General features: G+C 42.5%; 1 protein-coding gene across 2 annotated transcripts in view; it reads right to left on the bottom strand.

Annotated features, from left to right (window-relative positions):
- The window catches only part of POC1A (POC1 centriolar protein A), a 55741-nt gene extending 32944 nt beyond the window's left edge, over nucleotides 1–22797 (bottom strand). The window contains exons 1-7 of one of the 2 annotated variants that reach the window (XM_035337889.1): nucleotides 22764–22797; nucleotides 22020–22104; nucleotides 19850–20021; nucleotides 17078–17257; nucleotides 15739–15846; nucleotides 14592–14707; nucleotides 8293–8426 (exon numbers count right to left, since the gene is read on the bottom strand). In XM_035337889.1, coding sequence (XP_035193780.1) covers nucleotides 8293–8426; nucleotides 14592–14707; nucleotides 15739–15846; nucleotides 17078–17257; nucleotides 19850–20021; nucleotides 22020–22104; nucleotides 22764–22781 — 813 coding nt within the window. In that variant the 5' untranslated portion in view covers nucleotides 22782–22797. Of the gene's footprint in view, nucleotides 1–8292; nucleotides 8427–14591; nucleotides 14708–15738; nucleotides 15847–17077; nucleotides 17258–19849; nucleotides 20022–21773; nucleotides 21925–22019; nucleotides 22105–22763 lie in introns of those variants that run through there. The other variant, XM_035337890.1, reaches the window with a different exon arrangement.
- Between the last annotated feature and the right edge of the window lie 1771 nt (nucleotides 22798–24568).

The following is a 24568-nucleotide window of genomic DNA, read 5'->3' as shown; positions in this document are numbered from 1 at the left end:
GCGGGCACTCGTTACACGCAGTTGTTTGCCATTTTTAAGCTACAGGCTATGATCTATGCAGGCTTATGATAGTTGTCATGTTGTTAAGTGAAATATAGAAGGCTGGCTTAAAACAGCTTTTCTCCTAATAGTTTTAGAGAACAGATGCAAGAATGAATGCATCCAGGATCACTGTCATGCAGCACAGGCACTGGCATTTTGAAGAAGCCTTGCACTTAAAAAAAAAAGTCATTTCTGAGAGACTTTAAACGGTACTGACTACTAAAGCACTACTTGAGCAAAAGCATGCATCTCCATGCATTTATTTTAATGTATTTTCTACCTTTAAGCAGGCATGAGGGAGGAAGCACACAGGAAGGATGAGGCAGGCATCTTCTGACATGCAGCTAAACAGAGCTGGGAAATCGTAAGTTTGTTCGAGCACAGGCACCACAAACTATTCTGGTTAGAATAAACAGGCAAGGATCCAGACAGGAGGTTTGATGTCAACTGCTAAACCCACTGTCTTTCAGACTGTTCTAAGCTTCTCCTCAATCTACATCAAGGACAGAGTGTTCTAATAAGAGTTCATGTCTTCCCAAACTGCATTGCACAGGAATCCCAGATCCAGCTTATTTCTGGTTTCCCTTTATTCTTTTAAGTAAAGAAAATACTAAGAAGAACAAATGCATCACTATAAATCCTGAAGCCTGACAAATGATGATTACATTCAGGACAAATGCACAGCTGTCATTGCAACGTCTGTCCAGCCCACTGTGCTTTCCAATGTGCTGGCACAAGATCATGCCAGCAATACAAGTGTCTCAAGGTGTTCATGCCTAGCGTGAAGAGTTTTAGCCTCCTTAAAAAGCCATTAAGGTAATTCCGTATTGTCATTTCACCTAAAGTAATTTCAAATGGTTTCTGAAGCCTTCCATTAGGAAGATCTCATTCTGGAGACATCTTGCCAGAATTGATCTTGTAGCAGCGATTCCAAAGTGCACGCACAATGATTAGTGTAACTGAGCTTGTTCAACCAACACAGCATTAAATACTGCAGGTATTTCCAACCAGAGACTGCCATCACTCAGCTGAGACAAAGCATGCTTATGGTGCCTTCTCCCACCCACTTCTTCCAACCATTCCGCTCTCTGACCACACCAGGAATGCAGATTCTCTAAAGCAAATGGAAAAACAAGAGACAAGTAAGCAGAACAAGAATATAGCCAGAGAACTGCACGGGGTGAATACTGCTCAAAGGTAAAGTTTTTTGAATGAAGTGGGAAATGTAACAGAAGGGAACAATTTATGCTGTTGGTGCACCGTCAGGGTATCAGATGCTGTATTTGAAAGAGCTGGCCCCTGGAAATAAAGAAGTTGAACTCTAATAAACCAGTAAGGGTCGGGAGGGCAAGAAACCATTCAAGACAAAACGTTCAGGAACAGGACAAAGTGTAGACTTCTGGAGAACAGCAGTAGATTTGTGAATTGTTTTTTAATCAGTCTAACTACTTCAGTGTATTTAGTCAAAATTTTGCACAATAAAAATCACATCAAAACAGGCACTGAACTGACTCCAAAGTCATGCCATTCTGAAGGGAGGGTGGGGGGGGGGGGGGGGGGGGAAGAAAAAAGGAAGTAGAGCAGAACACATTCCTCCCAAAATAGAAACTGATATCAAAGGCTGAATGTGCCTTTATAAGTTGAAAGAAGAGGAACAAACAAGTCGATAGACACAACACCCTCTCCAGATTTGCTGACATAAATTATATGAAAAGTCCTTTTGATACATGTACTTACAGCAATCCCCCCAGATGTAACAGGTTTGCTATAGCAACATACAAATAATAATTTGCCAAATATTTAAACTGGTAAATACTCTTTTAAATTGACTTTTTAAACAAACTTGGCAAAGTCACGCATAGTAAAAAAGCCAGTGATTAGGCATAGCCTAGCTTGCATTCATTCCAGGTAAGCGTGGTGGAGATACATGTATGTTTGTGATGCAGTCCTGGACAGCAGGTACGTGGTTGAAGACAGGAATTTAAAACCTCCTTCAGATGTTTTGTTTCTTTAAACTTACTGTCTACACTAAAAATGGCCAAAAGCAGCAGTTGCATATTCTCCTAGCCAAGTCGTAGGAAGAATTTTAGTCTTATTTCCCATGCAGTTAGAACATGTGGGGTGCAAGCTTCTCATAATGCCCTAAGGGTTCAGGAGCTCCCGTTCTGCATCCTCACTGTGTAGGTGCTGCACACTATAAGCTGAGGTCACCAGTCCCCAAATTCCTAGATATCCTTGCCTTAGCTTCAGTGACAGAAAGCTGCAGAAATGAGGAACTGGACAATGAGATACCAAGGCAGCAGTAGAAGACATTTTAATTTAGTCCTCAGCACACCAACAACATGAAGACTGTCAGGTTTTTGTGCACCTCAGGGTTTGAAATAATAGGTTGTGGTGATACCGGGAGAGAACTGAAGGAAGCCTGAGGAAAAGTACAAAAAGAGCAAAAAGTAATTCACTGGAATTGTTGAGTGGGAAGAACATCACCACTAATCAATATTCAACTCATCTCCTCCGGTAAGGGAGCAGCACCAGGCAGGGTAGAGACAAACCCCAGGGAGCCTTGAAAGGAACAAACAGCTCACACAATGGATGCAGCAGAGAAACTTGGAAACACACATACTTACATGGAAAAAAAAAAAGAAAAAAAAAGAGAAAGCCATACAAAAGGAATGATAACGGGATCAAACCTAGTCCTTTGCAGCCAAGATCCCAATGAACAAGATTTGGGCAAAATGAGACAGCCATAGCATGGTAGCTGAAACTCCAGGTGCCACCCTACTTTCAGCTGCCTACATCAGTATGAAAGGGGAGGCACAGCGTCTCACGCAATCTCATTTACGTGCAGGCTACCCCCAAGAGACAGCAACTACTTTCTCTTTCTCCACCTTTGTGTTCTCCCATTTCCTACAGATCGAGGCTAGTGATCACGTCATTTATTGCTCTAGCAATCCATCTTGATCAGCTTATGCAAAACAAAGCACAGCTTTAAGAAAAGATACCTTGAATTATTCTGAATGGCTTTAATCTACTCTGCCTGCTTTGTCTAAAGGGATGGTATCTGAAGGCAGGACACAGATTACAGCACTGAATGACCGGCAGGATGCACCTGTAACAATTGACAAAAGCATGACAAGACACACCAAGACGAGCATCCCTGAAAATATAAACTTTCAAAAGGTGAAGCTAAAAAGTAGATCACTCTAAAGAAATACTGAAGAAAGAGGCCAGGAGTTTCATTTGGAGGAACGGAAATAAGCCTGGAGCAGAGAGTCATACCTATATGCAGATCACAGGTAAATGGGTACCATCTATCCAAAGCTAGCATACAATCACCAAAAAAAGCCCTCTTGAAGGCTTTTCCTCCCCAGCAGAACCAGTAAAGGAAAGGGGGGACACAACTTCAAGAACAGCAGGGCCAAAACTATCAATTTAAGTCAAGAGAGGACAGACTTCTGAGCTTCAGCTATGAACAGAGCTAAGATTTTGGCTTTAGAGTGACAGAAGGGAAAAGAGCCAGGCTGGAACGGGTCCAGGATTAAAGCAGAGGAAAGAAGTTCAATGATGCATGTTCTTCAAGATGAAAGGAATAGCAGAGAGGTGGTTGGAGAGACAAGTGGGGTCAACAACGCTGGCAGAATTATTTAATCTTATTATTACTATTTTTAATCTGGGAGAAAATAATACCTACCAGACAAGAGCCAGATAGATTAAGGGAGATGGCAAGAGTGGGTACAAGGCATAACTGGGGGAAGTGAGTAATTTAGTTCAAGGAGAGCTGCTTCTCCTGCTGCCCACAGGGAAAAGAGGGAATATACCATCTAGTACATTCACTCAAACTCTCTTTGAACAAATGAGCTAATGCAGTGAAGAAAAATGAGATGTGAATGGTGATGAGGTCTGAGGAGCACATCAGTGGTAGCAACATTCATGCTGGAATCCCAGGCATGAGGTAATCAGTTCAAGGAATGAAAAATAAACAGGGCTGTCATTGCCACAGCTCACATTGCTTTCAACAGCTCCACAGCACAGGAGAAAGATGGCAAACAGATGGACCTGCAAAGGACAATGGGTAGAGGAGCAAGAGATGGAAAAAGTGATCAGGAAACTAGGAAAACACCAAGGGTGGGTGAGAAAACAGAAATGCATTTGAGCAAACAGGACAGAGGGTCTGAGGTGACATGTTGACCATCTTACTGGTGTCATCAGCAGAGATCAGTCAAGAGAGTTCATTGAAGGCTGATTCAAATTAACAGGCCTTCTAGTAAGGAGAGAGCACTGAGCAAAAACCTCACGTTCAATAATAAATTTGCTTGCAGCAAGGAACACCCAGCTATGAAGATCCACTGAAAATGTGAAAAGATGGGTCTGGAGAAGAAAGCTGAATTCAGGTAGGAAGGCAGAGCCAGGAAGAAGCATAAGGGGCAGTAAAGGTAGTAAAAGGTGACAACTAACACAGGTGTTTCACAGTCTGGTACAGGATGCAATACATATCCTGCAGAAGAAGCACCAGACAGGAAAATCCAAATCTTAAAGAGATGAGCTAGGGAAAAAAAAAAATGGAGAAAAAAAGTTATAAAAGCCTGGGATGCTTGTTGTCTTTTACAAACAGCATGGATATCCCAAAGACAACATGGAGAGAGGAGATGGTATTATATACTGGCAAATCAGGAGGTGCAGAGCAGAGCTGAGTGTTGTCCCCAAGTGGGTACAGGGTGGCAAAAGACAGGGGGCATGGAATGAATCTGCATTCCACAGGCTAAGAACAAGAGGGGAAAAAAAAGTTTAGCTACAGAAAGGCAGATTCCTGGAAACTGCACAATGATGGTGACAGCACAAAGGAGAGAAAGGGAGAGGGAAAGAGAATTAAGGAGAAAAGCACAAAGGATGGAGGTGGTGGTAATGGCAATAAGCGCCTTCGTCCACCACGAGTTAGGTGTGCTACAGCTTAGCACAGAGAAAAACAGTGCTGCTTCCCCAACACACTGGCACCTTGTAATTGCTTCTCTAGTAGCTTTTCAATTCCTCAAAGCTTCAGTTAAAAAAACAACAAAAAACAAATAAATGCAAGAGAAGAATAGAGTCCCCATTTCCTTTTAATACCTGAAATGCTAATCTAAAGCCAACTGCATATTCTAACACGCCCTTCTCTCCCCTTGCTGATCCACTTCTAGGCCGCCTTGAGACATCCTCACACCCTCCAGAAATGGCTAGGCCTGCATGGATGCTTAATGCCACCTAGGAAGAGCTGGCAGCAGAGGCTAAAGGAGCACATTCATTTCCTGCACACCTGCTCAGAGGATCTTGCCCTTAAGTTAACCAGCAAAGCAGAGAGCACTTATGCCACCCAGGTAGGTAGAATGCAGCTACTTCATGGTCCAAGTTAAGGCTGCTTGGAGAACTGTAACTTTGCATTTTCTGGCTTCCTATTTATAAATATAACCATGCAGATGTTTCCTAAATATTTACCAAGAACTTCCATCCATTCCACTACAGAAGTTGCCTGGAAATGCTCCAATCAAACCATCCCAAAAGGCAGACAGCACCATATACATACTTGCTCTTTTCCAGCAACTATCCAGAGGTGACTTACAAGCCCCTAAACATTCTGTTCCTCCACGATGATTCAGTACCAGAGGTGGACATGCATACCAACCCGATGTCTCATCTGTATGGGCTTAGGCAATAGTACCTCACAGCCCGAAGCACTCCAGAATTAAAATATGCAGCACAGTACAGAATGATATTCCACAGCTGCAAGATGTCAACTCCAAGCTGCAAGCTCCCATCTCTAATGATCCTTGTGCTACAACACGGCCAGCTCCATTACAATTTTAAAAGACAGCAATGTAAACTTGGCAATCCTCCCTATGTAAACTGCAGCTAATCAGCTGGTAACAAAATCCTGGCGCTCCAGCAGTTGCGTCAAAGTATGTCTAAAGAACCTTCAGACTTTTTCCTTCAAGTGTCCGCTTGCATGCAGCCTTCCCAGAACAACATAACAGCAGTCAGCTGTCAGAATAAGAACTAAGGACCAACACTGTCACCCACACAAAGTCACAACTCAAGAATGTCTTCAGAACAGGCTGTTCATTTGGTGACTAAACCACAACCCTCGCTTAAAAAGGCAAATCTACTTAGTGACCAAAAAAATCCACCCCCACTTCATTTTTAGCCACTTTCAGATACTGGCAGAAATCACAGTGAGACTGGAGGAACAAGCCCTGAGTATCACCTAGCCCCCATTTATACACCAGAGGAGCAGGCTAGGGAAGCAGCCAGCACAGGAATCTACCCCAGTAGCTTCTGAAAGCACTGCATGTTGTCCCTGCGGGTTGATTACTGTGAACAAAGCAAAGTTTATCACAAGCTTTAAGCGGAAAAGGCGTATCTGTCAAATCAGGCATTAAAAACCCAGCAGAGTGAATGCCAGCCAAGGCAATGCCAGGACTGGTTCTATACCCATCTCACCTTAATGTAATACCCTGAAAGAAGACCAGAAAGCACTGCCAGCCACTTTTATAATTCTACTTGTTTCCAGACTAACAGATATAATCCTAAAACGGCAACAACCCTTCAGCTGGGCTGCTGTCACAGCGTTTCTAGTGCCAGCTTGGTAACATCTGTCACTCTCTCCTGGTTATCTCACTGATTGGAAACATTGTGGGGTGGGGAATAATAATGAAGGAGCTTTAACCCTACATCTGAACAGATAACTCAATAAACAGTTATTCTGCAGAAGTGCTGAGTTTAGTAGAACATCAGTCTAAAGGGACTTTCTCCTGCCTAATTCTGAACACTTTCATCACCAAAATCAATTTCAGATTCTCAAAGCTATTTTTTGTGCAACTGCACTCTGTGAGAAGTTTAGAAGGGAGGAAGGAATGGAAAGCAGGTTCAGCCTCTAAACAAATAATAACCAGCCACATCACTTTCTAAGAGAATTAAAGGTATCAAGATCCACTGTCCCTCCAGACTTAACCTTTTCCAGAAAGCTACTTCCTAAGCACTTCCATAAACAATTAATGCAAGGGACAAATATGAAAATGAGATGAGGACAACAGGTAAAAGCCTTGCAGCCCCATCTGATCCACCCAGTCTAGTTTTCAAAATAAGAAAGTTTTATGCAGATGAGGTTTATGTGTTGGGATACTCAGTATTTATCATATTTTCTTCGTATCTTTGTTTCTTTCTTTTCAGCATTTAAACCCTTTGGTCAGTTTTATCAGATCCTGTCTTGAAGCAGAGCTTTAAGTATGAGACTGTTACATTTACTCATTAAAATCATGAACAAGACGAGAAGTTTACTAATTCACTATAAGAGAAAAGTTGCAGAACAACTTCAACCCTTTTTTTTAGATATCAGACAATGCAATCACTAAACATAAAGCCACAAGAAGCCAGAATTATCAATTTTGCAGCTTACACAGATGCCATTATTGACCAGAATCATGCCTCCAACAGTTTCAGGCTGTGATTTTCCCCAGCTAGTACTGATGGCTCAAAACAGCCTCAATAATAACTGAGGGACAAGTAGATTAGGAATGTCTGTTCTTTGTCTGTTTAGAAAGGGAATCTTTAAAACAGGTTTGCATTTTCATGACTTTGAGCCCCACTCAATGTGGGCAATGAAATTAGTTTATTTATTTCCATTTAACATTTTAAAAGAGAGCTCCAAGCATTCATATAATAAACCTTACAAGCAACATATCCAGCAGCATAATACTAATAGGCCAGTCAGTTAAACTTACCCAGCCAGCAGCATTTATCACCTTCAATTATTTAATTCAGTCAACTAACAAAATGGAAACGTGTGCCCAAATAACATCCCAAAATGCACCTCCTCTATTTTACCACTAACGTTTGCAAGTGTCCTACTACAAAAACAGCATTTATGTTCACAACACATGTCAGAAGGCCAAGTGCTACTTCCACCTCTTTAGCGAGGGAGACAGTCTGAGCTGCAGTACAGAGACTACACGACAGGGTTAGAGTCTGGAGCACAGCACTGATGTGCCCCTTTGGTCTTAGGCTTGCATCCTCAGTGTTGAAGCTCCCTGTCTGTCTCGTTTCCTTATCCTCTCCACTCCTGCCTTATCTCCTTTCCTCCCTATATCATTATTATTATTTTAATAAGCAAGGAAGTTTTCAAAATATTTTTGGATACGAAGATGAAAACTAAGGCTCGAGCACAGATTTGCCCAGTACGTTGTGGGTTTGTATGTCACTGTACGAAAGGCTTTTCCTCACCTGGTGACCATGAAGAGTATACAGAAGTCTTCCTTCCAGCAAGTCCAGAATTTTAAGAGTTGAATCATTAGAAGCAGTAACCAGGTAATTTCCAGAGGGGTGAAAGGAAAGACTGTTTACCACAGCACTGTGCACTAAGGATAGAAAAAATGTACACAAATAATCACCGAGACCAGTTTACATAAGCCCAAGGCAAAAGAATAAAATAAAATACAAACACATTCCGATTTTCTGTTACAGAGTTTAACAGGAAAATTATCATGGGGGAAACATTCCACAAAAATCTTCAAAGCATTGGAGAACAAGGGCAGTATTCAAATTCTTGTAAAGATAGGTATAACTTTACTGACATGAAAAAGGAAGCTTTCCAATTATTCTAAAAGATTTAAGACTACAAAAGCTTCAAGTGTAGCCCTAAAATGTAACTACATGCACAAGTGAACTATATGATTTTGTGACAGAGCTGGATGTTGGCATATTTTACTACAGGGGAGCTGCAGTTCTTGCTCCCAAGTAATTAATAAAATAAAATCTATAAGCTAGTACATTAAGGAGAAGACTGAAATTACTATGAAAGAAAAACTCAAAATTGGTATTGCATAGGTTTTGTTTTGCTTCTTTTTCATTTAGGTTTACTAACTGACTCTAAGACTAAGTTTAAGAGGAACTAGGAAAGAACCAGAACTTGAAAATAGTCCAGTATAAACATTATTTCTTCAGCCATCCAATTCCCCTTACCCCCCAAAAAATAATTAAATAACGTATATGAGTAGACAAACTGTTAGAGCATGAACTTCCAATAAAGTGATCCTTCTTGCACAAAGACAAAGCCTAAGAGTTATTTTGAAGGGAGCAAAAGAAAATGCTCTAGGAAAAAAAGTCAAACTACACGTTTAAATTCACTAGAACATTAAACATCTACCAAATGTAGGACTTCCCCCCCTCCCCAAAAAAAAAAACACACACCTTTTACAAAAAAAGCTATTGTGCTCATTTATCCGTAAGAACATGTAGTACTTCACATACGCATAGCTTATGGGACATTATAGAATAGTAAAGCTACGCTTCCAGAGCATTTTAACTATCCATTTGTTCTTAATTATACTGAACGCCCTCCAAATGTTCCATCTTGAATCTACTACTACCAATGCAGCCTCCCTCGACAAGCCCCAGACTAAACTTACATTCTCTTAAGTCAGGTACACTTTTCATATCCAAACTGCCTGCTAAAAATACTCACCCAAAATACGATTTTAAAGACACCAGAACCAACTATTCCTCCCCTCCACCCGCCCCGCATATAACATATCTACTTTTTAAAGTCTCAAACACTAGATACCTCAGCTTAAGTTCTTAGGAAATATCTCCTCTTGACCCAGATAATTAAAAACAAAAACAAACACAGAAAACAAACAAAAAACTTTAACGCAGGTAAGTTCTAAGCAGTTATTCCTGTAGGTGAATATTGCCCGTATCAAACAGGTAGGTCTCCCTCCCACCCTTATATATTATAGGAGAAAAAGCACATGCATTGTTTTTTATCCTTAAAAGCACTAAACACACTCCTTTGAAAATTTTATTCTGAGTAATTTATAATATTCCTCGGCCTTTTACTGTCTATATTCAGATGCAGGCGAGTTCATATTTTGTCACTCAAAGCAAGTCCTAAAAGGAATCACGCCAGAAACTGATTAAGATAGAGATACATCCTCTAAGCTCTAGACAGCGAATTAAGTATTTCTGGCTTTGCCAAAAAACTTTTCACAATGGCAAGAACTCACACAGGCTGTGGCCATGTGAGAAGTCGCCACTTCTGTGCCCAAGCAGTTCTTGGCTGCCATAAGCTCAGAGAAAACTTCATCTTCCTTCCGCCAAACCAGCTCATACCTCTCATAAAAGCATTCACAACACCTCCCCCAGAAACTTGCCAAAACGTCCTACAACTTCACTTTATTTCATTTATTTCACCCATAGACCAGGCGCAGCACGAGGAAGCGTCTCCCACTGCCACAAGCCCTCCCTTCCACCAGCCAAGCCCCAGAAAAATAACGGGCCCAGAAAAATGACGGACTGCTATCGGGCTCAGGCGGTACCTCCACAGGTTGGCTACTGAAAATTGAGTCATGCCAACCTACTGAGTGACCGAACATGAGCCTTGCAATATGGACACTGACTGCACAGAAGGAGTGACACCTCAGTAACCAGCAGGCAGGAAAAAAAAAAAAAAAAAAAAAAAAAAAACATGTACTTGAGGCAGCCACGGTCCCAGAGACTGATGCCCATTGCCTGGCTCTGTCTGAAGTATAGACACGTGTCAATTGTTCTTTTGAAACAGCAATGACAAAGCAGGTTAAAGCTGTTTCCACAGGCCTGCGGAGTTGTGTGCAGGGCATCTCACTTCCACAGGAAGAAAAATCTTTAGGGAATAAATACTGACCATTTTAATTAGGGGGTTATTTGCTGTACAAAAATAGTTAGCACCAACTAGAGGAGCGAATTAAGCATCCATATACTCTCCTATACAGTAAATAGGACAAGAGATTCTTTACTTTGCTAGAAAACACACCATACAAGAAGTTTTTACAGTTTGCGTTCTACTTCCAACTTCCCTTTACAAATGCTGCAGTTGGAAAAAGCTCTGGCAACAGGAGCAACATTTCTAAAAGACACATCGGTTTTAGAAAACAACCAAGCTTTAACATGCAAGAGCCCGTGGCAGGGCTACTTCCCTACTAACTCCTCAAAGCAATTTAATCTTTAAAATGGACTCCCTTGAAATCAGACAGTTTGAGCCCATACAGAGGAAACAGATGCCCTCTAGTGGGACTCAGCCACAAAACTACATCAGACGCGCATAAACCCTTACAGAGCAGGGTCTTACAAATGCACCAGTTTGAAGCTGCAAGTGCATGAAGTGACTGCATACAACTATCACTGCCGTTTTAGATTTCTTTGGCTTTTATGACTAGTTCTAGCTCAAAATTTAGTACATGATTAGGACTTACACAGTAGCTGTTAAATAACACAACAGGAAGAGATCACTTCGATAGCAAGAGTGTCAGACTAAAATACTATTCAGAAAGGGTGGGATATAGGGGAAATATACAACTCCAAGACAGAAATAAACCTGGCAGTCAAACCTAAACCACGTTAGACTTGGACAATTTAATAGCAGCAAGAAGAAGTCATTATTGAGCCAAATTATGCTGTGGCCAGAAACATGCACTGCAGATCTTGCTGCTGCTGAAAAGCTGATAAAATAGGTTGAAAGAAAGTCTGACACTATTTGGGTATTTAAACATGGCACCTATTTTAGCAGCAAGACTTCAGAAAGGCACTTCCAAGTATTGATAAAGGTCACAAGTTAACAATACTTACTACACAAAAAAATCACACTTCAGCATCCACAGAATCACAGGATGGCCAAGGTTGGAAGGGACCTCCAAAGATCATCTAGTCCAACCCCCCTGCCGAGCAGGATCACCTAGATCACGTTGCGCAGGATGGCATCCAGGCAGGTTTTGAGTATCTCCAAAGGAGGAGACTGCACAGCCTCTCTGGGCACCCTGTTCCGGTGCCCTGTCACCTTCCCAGTAAAGTGTCCTCTCATATTCAGCTGGAACTTCCTGTGCTTCGGTTTGTGTCCGTCACCTCTTGTACTGTCGCTGGGCACAACTGAAAAGAGACCGGCTCCATCCTCTTGACACCCTCCCCTCAGATACTGATACACACGGATGAGGTCTCCCCTCAGTCTCCTCTTTTCCAGGGTAAGCAGGCCCAGCTCTCTCAGCCTGTCCTTGTACGACACCTGCTCCAGTCCTATCATCATCTTCGTAGCCTTCCTCTGGACTCGCTCCGGTAGTTCTGTGTCCCTCTTACCCTGGGGAGCCCAGAACTGCTCCAGGTGGGGCCTCACCAGGGCTGAGCAGAGCAGGAGGACCACCTCCCTTGACCTGCTGGCAACACTCTTCTGAAAGCACCCCAGGATACTGGTGGCCTTCTTGGCCACAAGGGCACACTGCTGGCTCACAGTCAGCCTGCTGTCCACCAGGACTCCCCAGTCCCTCTCTGCAGAGCTGCTCTCCAGCAGGGCAGCCCCCAGCCTGTACTGGTGCTTGGGGTTATTCCTCCCTAGGTGCAGGACCCTGCACTTGCCTTTATGGAACTTCATGAGGTTCCTCTCGGCCCAACCCTGCAGCCTGCCAAGGTCCCTCTGAATGGCAGCACAGCTTTCTGGGGTACCAACCACTCCTCTCAGCTTTGTGTCATCAGCAAACTTGGTAAGGGTGCACTCCTTCCACTGTCCAGGTCCTTGATGCGTAAGTTGAACAACACTGGAGCCAGTACTGACCCCTGGGGGACACTGCTAGCTACAGGCCTCCAGCCAGACTCCGCACCACTGAGCACAACCCTCTGAGCTCTGCCATCCAGCCAGTTATCAATCCACCTCACTGATTCATTGCTGCTATGTGGCCAGTAGGAGGTACAATTACAATGATTTGAAACAGTCCTCAAAAGGCCCGGTACATTAGTTAATTATCAGAACCAGAAGTGATTGTCCATAAGAATACCTGAATAAATAAAATAATGTTATATGAGAGTTCAAGAAACTGAAGCAGGTTTAAAGTTGAAAGAGTTCAACACCCATTTGACCTGACTCCACAGGAACTTGAGAGGACAACCTTCCGTTTAGAAGCCAGGATACAATCATATTCCTTATTCCTGTGCCTGCATTTTTTTTTAACCCAAGAAGAGAACTGTTTCAGTGACGGTTGTGTCACCATCAGTGCTTAATGGTTTGATTAGATTATCATAATGTTTTTTCCATCTATGTGCAAAGAACAGCCCACCATGAAGGGCAGAAATACTAAAGGATTCCAAAATTTGTAGACTGTTCCTAATCCTCAACCTGTTTTTGCAAAGCTTTTAGGTACTTTTTCGTGGAATCCAGAGGACTTTCACAATGTCAATGACTTCTCTGCAAATAGTCTGTGTTTATTCTGAGATGAGTAACTCCCATTACTCCTATGTACAAGAAGAGTCTGTCTTGTACAGGTCACGGAAGGAACACAAGGAACACCCTGCTCCTTAAACCACCATAACACTTCCTCTGCCTTTCTATTTTAATGGAAACTAACGAACTTTCATTGGAAGACTATGCAAATTCTTTCATTGACCTGTGAGTAAAGGGATACATAGATAAAAGCACTTTGAAAAACAATTAGTTATAAAAAGTCAGGAGGTCTGTTTTAATTTAAAGTTCAATTTTTGCCTCTTAATTTGTGAAGTTAGCAGAAATCAACTGCAAAAGAAAAAATTACTATTTTGCCTTTTCTGCCTGGCATTCGCCTGCGAGGCTGTAGCAGCAGGAACTGATGCTATCTGGCGTGGATTGCAGAAAGAACAGAATACTGAGCTCCAGTCCCATATTTTCAATCTGCTTGACTAGCATGCCAGAAGTGGTCTTCACAAAAGCTAGCAAAATAAAGTTTGATGCACTATTTGTATTGAAGACAGTGCTTCAGAATGTATGGATTACTGAGCTTGCAGGAAACAGAAAGGACCTACTTTCCTTGCTAATGGCAGCACTAATCAGTTTGACGAGAACAGGCAATAAGGAGAGATGCCATTTTGAAAGGAAGGATTAAAAAACAACAAAAACTAGACTCTTAAATATACAGCGACTCCAAGGACAAACTAGCCTGGAAAAGATGTAACAAGATCAAAACAATTCTGGAAGATGAAAACCAAAGGAGATACTGGAGAAGGAACTGTAAACATATATCAAGGTCTAGAACTGCAATTTATTGATTTTCGTTTTCCTTCTTTTGTTAACTTTCCATAATTTTCTCAAGAAAAACTTAACTTTTTGCTTTGCTGGAATGCACTGGATTTCTCTCACAGACTTACTTGATGGCAAAGGCCACGTTCTTTCTACTGCACATTATTTCCTCAAGAACAGTAAATAAAAGCCAAGTGGAATTGCAAGTAACACCTATGCACACCTGCAATATGAGACAATTTCAGTGCTGGGGATTTTTTACCCCTTTTTTTTTTTGATGGTGGGCAGAAAAGGAAAAATCAGAACAGAGGCGTCTCTCATCAACCTGCAAGAATCAGTCTTGGAGCTAATATGAGGTGGAGCAAAGCACGAGGTTTGGTGAAGAAAGGCTTCCCTGGGTAGGCCTAAGCCAATGCCCTTCTGGAAAAACAGCAGGTGAAGAGAGAGAGTCCTGGGGCTTCAGAGCAGTCCATATTAAAACATGGAATGGTCAGATTTTTCAAAGAGCTTAACTTGCCTTGATAATGTTGAAGAAGTCTATTCATCCTAACATCCCACACCTTCACTGTGTTATCTGTACCAGCTCCAGCAATGCATGTACCACTGGGATGAAAATCCACATGATTCACAAACCTGTAAATTGCAGTTAAATCCAACTGTTTATATTTAATTCTTGCTGAAGATCAGAAAGGTATTTTCAAGAAGGGAAACTAAATCATGATGCACTGAACATTAAGGAAAGGAGACAACGTAAAAATTCATGCTGGCAAACTTCTCTTAAGACCTTGCTTATAACCCCAAGCAGACTGTGGGATCATATCCAAGCATACCTGTCTTCAAAGTTTTGCATTACATCTGTGTGTAGAAGCTGTAGATATAAGCCTCTGGAAATTTGATGGATCCAATTGTGGAATATTTTAAAGTGTAAAGGTCTGCATAACAAATGTCCTTTACTAAATTAACAGGTTTTCTAGACTGACATATACAAGAATGGAACACAGATCTCCCTCCACAGCCCCTTAATTGTTTATTACCTGGAAAGAACATAACTTTGTACTTGAATTTTCAATACAGCAAGAAGCTAGGCGTAGTCCCACCTCAGTACTCTGAAGACTCATTTTGTATTTCTGGACAAATTAACTTTTGCTGCAGCTCAACATTTTGCATGAAAAAAAATCCCTGATTCCACAACTGAATAGAACAGGATTTTTTTGAGCAACTCTTTGGCATTCTGAGGATGAAACAAAGCCTACAAGTACCAATTTGCCAGCACGCTTTTACTTTAATTTACTTCTTCAACTCAAAATACAATTAAAAAAAAAAAAAAAAAGAAAAAGAAAACACTTGACAAGTCTGGAAGTAACCAATAATTTAAGTAGCTTCAAAAATAAGTTTCTCTGTTCTTACTATTTAAGGCCTGACATACTGGACAGTTATTAAAACATAACCCTTCATGTTCCAACCTGGACAATGTATAACAAGATCAAAGCAATTCTGGAAGCTTTTTGCACCTCGTCTGCTGCTTCCTGCTTTTGAAATAGGTGCTAATCATTTTTTAGGAGGTGGAAATGATTGCCAGGACAAGGATCTCTGACTACAGTCACCACACATCCCACTTGAGCCATCACTACAGGGCTGGTCCTTGTGCCCTGGCAGTTACTTACCCCCCATGCTCACAGAAGGAATGTATACATTCTCTGCTGGTTTTATCCCACAGTTTCACAGTTTTATCATCACTGGCTGATACAATCAAGCGTCCATCTGGAGAGAATCTAGGAAAAGAGTAACAGCAATTAAGAAGTGTCCCCACACAAAAGGTGCACAGGGTCAACTGGATTTGGCCAGCTGTCAGGGCACATCCATAAACACACCTGACTCTTCAAGAAGTCACACAGACATCAATGAGACTAAAAATACAGGTTGAGGAAAAAGGCAACCCGTAATTCCTCAAACCGTCCCTAATTCCATAAGTGCATAAAATAATCCTCAGGAAATTCTTCAGTCTGATTTAAGATCTCCTATCCTGTTTTAACTAAAGAGTATCTCAAGTTGTTTCTTTACCCCGTTTCAAAACAATTCCTATATTTGCCACAAGTATTAACAGCAATGTGATTATTCCCATCGGAGCAGCTTCATCATGCTAATGCCTCAGGTGAATGTACATCATTCATCTAAAAATTTAATTACAAGAGAACCAAGATCAAGGCACCTCTTTCAGAAGCATAAATATTACAGGATCAGGACTTGAGTTCCTAACTGGAGAACATCACATACACCAGAAAAATATTCCTTCTACTCTACTGTGGGCATCTATAATTCTGTCAGTCACTGTCACTATCACTTCCATGAACTCCAATGCAAGAATCACCTTTAGAGACATTGGCTTTATTCTAAATACATACATACATAAAAATTCCTCAGAACAACAGAGATGGATCGTGGAAAACTGAATTTTTGAGACAGTTATAAGGAAATCATGTATTTATAATGGCAATCCTTTCAGCATTTTATGTACTTGCTTGTTATTTACAGGAAATATGAAGATACCATTAGCTGATCCTCGTGAATGTCTACAGTGAGTAACCTGACATACTAAAATGCTTGTAGATGATTATCTTTATGTACTTGGAACGTTCTCCTTAACCAAACGATGGAAGGGGCACGTGTGATCATTTTTGAATAGAGGCATGACAAGCCTATAAGTAACTAAGCTGCAGTAACAATTATAATCTCTCAATTTGCCTTCTTTAGTAACTTCAAGATGTAAAAGACAGGTAGAAGTGAAACATGGAACCAAACAATAAAGCCTCTGCTTGACGAAGATTATTAAAGAAATATAAAATGGGTACACAGCTGCTATCTAAGGCATTTCTCTGCGTGTTACCAAGTTATTTCAGTCACTGGACACATTTGAATCATCCTAAATAGTTACACAAGACCACGATGCTCAATCTCTACCCTGAAGGATAACCTACCATCACTATTTGCCAGAAAGGCACTTACCTGGCACAGCGAACCCAGTTTATGTGCTGACTAAGTGAGAATAGAAACTTCTGCCTGTGAACTGTCCACACTTTGACTGTTTTGTCATCAGAAGCCGTAACCAAGGACTGGCCATCGCTGGAGAAATGAACGCTCCTCACAGTTGCTGTATGAGCCCTGAACACGGTAGATTCTCCTTTGCTACACAGAAGGAAAGGACACTTTAGAACCGCACAACATGACAGCAAAGACATTGCATACCTGACAACATGAAGCTTCTGTATGGCTACGCAGTGCTATTAACCATTATTTCAGGACAAGGGGGAATGGTTTTCAACTAAAAGAGGGGAGATTTAGATTAAATGTCAGGAGGAAATTCTTCCCTCAGAGGGTGGTGAGGCACCGGCACAGGCTGCCCAGAGAAGCTGTGGATGCCCCTTCCCTGGAGGTGCTCAAGACCAGGCTGGACGAGGCCCTGGGCAACCTGATCTAGTGGGTGGCGTCCCTGCTCATGGCAGGGGGGCTGGAAGTAGATGGTCTTTAAGGTCCCTTCCGATCCATTAGGATCACAGAATCCTTTCTTTGATTTCTATGGGAACTGCGTATGTTGACTTCGGGGAGAAATCATCAACCAACCCCAGACAAATTCATGAGCTGAACAGAACACAAAGCTGAAATCAGTTTTCCACCTCAATACTGGAACCCAATCCAACTTGGAACAACTTACATGGCCTAGAAAGGGCAAGAATGCTGTTAATTTGTGCAACTATTTAAAACAAAGTTCACAGAAACATCACTATAGAAGAAAAGGCTGAGATTCTGTACTAACTCCCTCACTGCAACGCAGATGAAAAGAAAGCTGCCTTTACAGTTCACGTAGACAGGGCCAAGAAGGCAACCACCTCCCATCTGTTATTGCAGTGGCCCATACTCCAGCTGACAGCTCCGGATGTAAAATCACAGGAGAAACAATATGAGTAAATGCAGAATGTCTGACACCGTACAACACTGAGTAATGCTACTACTAACGCAGTCAGGCTGGACAAAAGACAAGGTATCACTAATTCGTCTTCCTCCAGAGTTTCCAAATAAATGAAAGAGGTATTTTTCTGGCAAATAAACGCAAGGAGGAGTGCAACATATTTGAGATCCGATAGGTATACTTTGGACCAAGAGTCCTGTGTCTGCACAATGTATACTGTGCTACCTAGAGTGCAATATTCACAGACAGAAGAGGACAGAGAGACATATTTTACTCTCTTTTCCTTTGGTATCTAATAGCCTAGCTTTGTACTGTGCCTTCTGGAAAACTGCATTCTGTTGCTATATGCTGAGTTCCGTGGCACTACTGAAGCCAAAAAGGCAGAAAGTCAAAACCCTATATGCCTTCCAGAAATATTCCCTCCCTCTTCAGAGAAGTCAGAGCTCCCAAGTTTTATTTGATCCTTATTTACCAGGAGGCAAAGAACAGTAATGGCTACTCTTAATAAAGTTTTCTTTTTGTCTAAAACTACAAAACATCCCCAGATCTGATAAAATCTCATATCAGAAACATTAAATTGTAAAATTCTATCAGCGTGACTTATCAAAAAAACAAATCCCAAACAGAAAACAATACAGCAGGGTAGCATTAACTCAACAATGTATCACCCTTGAAAAGGGACTACAAAGTTTCCAATTGTTTAGAAACAAGCTCCTGACCCACAAATAGGTGAAGGTATAGTTTTTCCTTCCCCTTTAATGACCCTCACAGTTACAAACATGACTCAACCTGGATGCCTCTTGCTTTAGTTGTGTCTAAAGAAGGTAAATTGACAAAGAACACCAAAAAAACACAGATTAAAACTACCATGTACCAAAGTATTTCACAACTGGTGTAACAACAGTTTCCTTTTCCCTTTTCTGACATTACAACCACAGATAAAGTTTAGACCACAGAGATCACATCCCTAAACAACTGAGATAGCATCACTGAAGTTCACTTCTCCCAGTACATCCCAGTCCTTTCTATTTATATGCAAGTTTCCGAGAAATTTAACAAGTTTGCGCTAAGTGTCCTTATGGGAGATTTCAACTTCCCAGACATGAAGTAGGACTATCATACGGCTGCAACAAGCCAGTCTGAGAAATTTCCTAAAGGATGCTGAAGATAATTTCCTGTCCAAGTCCTGACTGAGCCAACTGGGAAAGGTGCCCTCGTGGATCTGTTGTTTGAGAACAGAGAAGGCCTTTGTGGGAGATGAAATGGTAGGTAGCTGTCTTGACCACGGTGATCATGAAATCATTGAATTCACAAATTTTGGTGTAATTAGGACAACAGATCAGCAGAATTGCTGACCTGGATTTAAGACCGCAAACTTGAAGCTACTCAAGGAGCTAGTCAGCAAGCAAGTAAGCTTCACCCTGCTCACAGAACAGGTATCTCCATCACCAGACCACAGCTCTTGCCTAAGCATCTTGCTTAATGCTGGCAGAGAATTAAAGGATCAATTTGCTAGCAGAGACAGACAGGTGGGGGGAAGAAAAAAAAATTCAACAGCTCACCACTGATGGGTACCATTAATGACTTGTTATGTTAACATAGGAAAGTAATACTGATTTTAAGCTTTGTTAGGGACTTCAGTTTCATTTCCAATGCCATTTTAAGACTGAAATACCTCTCCTCTGTCCAAGCTGCTCCATAAAATGGTTCTTTCTTCAGGCCCAGAGCTGAAAAATTACTCTCGAGAAGCAGTGAAAAACCCTAAGCCATAGTTAAACACAAAAAGAGACATGGTGGTGAGGAATACTTACACACTAGGAACCCATAAGCGGACTGTTTTGTCTCTGGAGCCTGAAGCTACTAGGTGGCCAGAAGGGGAAAACTGAACACACATCACTGCATCTTTGTGGCCCACAAAGCGATAGGCTCTCATCTGAGGTCTCATACTCCAGATCATCAGACACGAGTCCATCGAGCCACTTGCTGAATTGAAAAGAAAAGGTTATTTGCATTAATTCTCCTCCAGTTACAATGAAACCACCTTTCACACACAGCTCACCATCCCAGCTTCCAACAGTCTCAAGCACACTGTCCTTTAAATTTCACTGATGTATTGCATACTCTGTATTTCATTAGCAATTCATACAAAGTCCTGCATTGGCTTGCAAACACATGCCAGTATTGACTTAGCAAAGCGAAAAAATACTAGATCTCAGAAACCATGACAGTAAAAACAGCCCTTCAAATCAGTTTAATGCCTAAATATTAGAAAACTCTGTAGATTTTCCACTGGCTAGCACAGAGTATATGTCTTAGCCCACCAACAAACCCAAGCTGCATCTATCTCTTCCCAAGTAGGACACAGCTGCAGGGAGATCTCAAGCTACTCCTAGAAAAAAAGATCAGTTTGATGGTAGGTTCTGATGTGGATGTAACATAATTACAAGAAGATTCCAGGTCATTAGCATTAAGGCAAATGACAAATAGCTTTTGCTGGAAATGTCCTTTCACTTCACAGTCATTCCAACAACAACAACAACAAGACAACCTTTTCCTGCCATTGATTCAGGATTAATACGCGGCTATTTCATATAGAATCACGTCCCTTAAGGGGAAACAAAAAACCTTACAAGAACAGTTGAACTCAGAAAGATCCAGGCAAAACCTTTTCTTACGGATACTAAAGTTTAAGGACGGACAACTGTGCAAAAAGTAGGTTGAGCACATGGCCTAGCGTCAGAAGATTAAAACTTTAACCATGGCTTTACTAAGTCACTGTCTGGCAAAAATATTAAGTTGAAATAACACATCTTTTCCAGGACTGATATCAAAAAGGTAAGGCAAATAATGCTCAGATATCTCAGTAAAGCATCTTAGTAGGATACTCCTTGGGACTTGTTAGCAAGAACTATCCTAACCAGATTGGGCAATCTAATGGAATAAAAAGGCCTTTAGGTCTGGCTGGCTGATATGGGGCAGCAAAGGGAGGGAGGAAAATCTCTCAATAGTCAAATACACATGACTGACCCCAGAATATCTAAAAAAGAAAAATTCTTAGAATTTCTCCCCTTTCTTACCTGATCTCATCTACTAAAAAATATCAAGATTAACTCTTTCACAGTCTAGTTGGAGGACGCAAAGGCTCAAGCACTACTTCTGGAAAGACGGTAAAAAACAACACTAAGTTATATTCAGAGCATCCTTACTAAACAAAGATCTGCACTGACTAGATAAAGTTTTAGGAAAAGGCAAACAGAATCAGAGAGGGGAGGGAAAGGGAAGACAGTAGAAGGATGGTCCAAGATGGGTTTGAATAATTTTCATTTCCTTGCAACCTCCCAAGTGCTCTGCAGGTTGCAAGGTCCAGAACAGGATTATTACAAGCAGCCCGTGGCTACCTAACAGAGTGCTGTATTTCCATTTATTCATGTCTGCTGGGCCCACTGCCTACCAGGTACCTTGTCTCAAGCAACCATTTCTGACATCTCCTCAGTGAGTCAAAGCACTGTTCTCACAGACAGACCAACAGCTTCATCAAGAGCCAAAACCCCTATCAGTTCCGACTGAAAGCATACACAGCGAGTTACGGAATAGCAGCTAGGACACAAGCCTTGGCATAAACGCTGGCAAGTGTCTAAATAGGAGAAATAAAAGACGGAGGAGGAAAGATACTTGTGCAGGGGAAAAAAAAAGTAAGGTTTTACTTTATGTTCACTGCATTGTAAAACAAAGTACCTGCACAATGGTAGGCAACAGTAGATGATCCTAAAGCTCTAGTAGGACGCACACAACTTGTCACCACCATGGTTCAACAACAGAATTTTTAAAGGCACATACAAATACTCATCCTAAAACTCCCACAAATCTTTTCATCACAAAACTAAGTTGTTTTAATGCTCAGGACCTCCAGGGCTCTCCTCACACAGCTAATGGAGAGAAACTCTGTCATTACTGTGCCATCAAAATACAGAGCTTATTTACCCAGTTGTTTCTTATTGAGGCTGAAGTCCACGCTAGTGACAGCATCTCTGTGGCCTTTGAAGTGTCTCTCTAGGGACGGATCTTCCTAGAAGACAATAACGTTCACACACAATAGGTGAAGAACCATCTTCACACAACAAAACTATTTGATTTCCATGACAAGCTAACCAAGCTTCATATTCACTCCGTGAAAGCCTGCTAGAGGTATGAACATTATGCAATGCAAAACATGCATTTCACACACATCAATAAGCTTTTGAAAGGAAAAATTACCCACGCTGATAACCCCTCCTGATCTTAGCTGGCTTGTGTAAGCCATCTGTGCATTTTTGCAGCATGCTTCCCACTTGCAGACACCCCAAAACTGGCCCTGGAACATCAGTCACATCGAAATAACACCGGAGCAAGCCATCAAGCACAGCTCTGTTCTAACAGCTGCTCATCCCAGTCCAGCTGTAGGCAAGAGCCCAACCTTTGCACAGAAAGGACAAACGCTAGGCTCCCCCGGCACCCAGCGCTGCCCCCTCCACAACCCTCCCCCCCCTCCAGGCCTCGCCAAGCCGCAGCCCTCCCGCCCCCCAAGTCCGCAAATCCCCCCCGAACCCAGCCCCGGGCCTTCTCCCGCCCTCGCAGCCCCAGCCCGGCGCGGCCCTAGGGGCTGTCCCCGCCCGCCACCGGGATGCCTCCGGCCGGATCCCGACCCCCCCCGCCCCGAGCAGCAGCAGCGAGGCCCCGGCCCCTCACCAGCCCGGCCGCCGCCATGCCGCCTGCCCGCCCCCCGCCGTTCGCTTTCGGCGCCTCCCGCGCCCCGTAGCAACGGCGCCGCCGGCGGAATGGCGCCGGGACGAGCGCCGCCGGGCGGCCGGGAGGGCGGCGAGTCCCCGTCCTGCCCCGGCGCTTCCTCCCGTTTGGTGTTTCTAAGCTTAAGTATGCTCTCCCCTGGTCCTGCTGCACACTCACGCTTAGCCTGCGCTTCAAGAGAAGGAGCCCAAAGGCCACCTGGCAGCTCCAGGGGTAGCGCTGACAAGCAAGCACCCAGTCACAGGAACCTGCTGCAAGCCCCCAGCACGGCGTGGCACCACGAGATGTTTGCTTATCGTTGTGCTGCAGTCCAGGAGAGGCAAAACTGCACACAATTCTTTTCGCAGCGTTTTATAGACTCATTTTTAGGCTGTGACATGTGACAGTCCTTCCTCCTGACCACCCAGGCCAGCAGTGTTGACGATGTGCCTGTTCCACTTCATCACTTCTGCTTCATTCATAAATGAGGAGCACTTGCTTCCTTAGGGGCCATACGACTTAAAGCTGTTTCTTGGTTGTCGTTTTGTTCTTGTTTTGTTTGTTTAATGGCGGGGAAGACTTCTTTACTGAGACTCCCATATTGAGACTCCCACAACTGGGCGAAAGAAGCATTGATTTAGCAGAATAGGTTAACTTTCCAATAAATAAATAAATAAATAAAAAGATGGAGATCAAGAGAGGAATGAATTGCGAGCTACACAAGAAACATAAGTGACGCGGGAATGGCTGGTGCTGACAGGGGAACAGGCAGGACTTTCTAGCAGCGTATGGGAATAAGACTACTGCTCAGAGAAGAGGGTCAGGCTAAGGGTTCTCATGTCCTCATCTTGTCAGGTCCAGCAGAGCTGCCATAAAATGATACTTTGGGATATCAAAAAAGAGCCTTTGGGCACTACTGGTATACTTCAGAGAAGAGAAAAAGGCCTTTGATATTGAAAGACAATATTGTGCCCAAGAAAATATGATCTGGACTTTAAAATGAGGCATTAAACCTTACAAGTCAGGCATTGAACCATTCTAAAATGAAGCTATGATTCCTCAGAATGGGTATTTGGGTGTTAAAGGCATTCTAGGCTCAAAAATTCAGGCCTTGGCATCTAGAATGTGCCTTTCAGCTCTAAAAAGAAGAACTGGGTCAGAAAAAAATGAGCCTTTGGAACCTCCAACAGTTGGGTTGGGGCTGTTCAAAGAGACCTTCAGAACTGTAACTCACACCTTGGCTCCTAAAATGAGACTTGGGGCACTAAAAAAGAGGGCTTGTCCTCTCAGCCACACTCCATCACCCCAAGTTATGGATACAAAGCCTCTATATTAGGACCCAATGTTTCCTCTTCAGGATCTAAAGCCTTACTTCCAAAGTCCAGAACCTCCACTTGAAAGTCTAATTTGAATTGCACAAACCTTGAGATTTCAGGACAAGGCAACATTTAAGTGACCAATACCCCACTCCTCCTCCTCACTGCCTCTTGCCTCCTCCATACATGAGTTTTTAATGGTCCAAAGCCTCATTATTAGGACCCAATGGGTTCTTTTTCGAATGCAGAACCTCCACTTAGTATCCAAAGTATTATTCTGATTGCCTAAAGGTGCCATTTTCAAAGCCGGGGGGCCCCTTTGAAGTGACCAAATGCTTTTAGGAAGGGCCATGACACCTGCTTCCAAAGCTAGATTTTTCCAGCTTACAGCCACACTCATACTAACCAGGCTGCCATTCCTAGGGCACAATGCCCTATTTTTAGGGTCCACAC

This window comes from Oxyura jamaicensis, chromosome 12 (genome assembly GCF_011077185.1).
Source record: "Oxyura jamaicensis isolate SHBP4307 breed ruddy duck chromosome 12, BPBGC_Ojam_1.0, whole genome shotgun sequence".
NCBI lineage: Eukaryota > Metazoa > Chordata > Aves > Anseriformes > Anatidae > Oxyura > Oxyura jamaicensis.
This window is presented reverse-complemented; position numbering and strand designations above follow the sequence as displayed.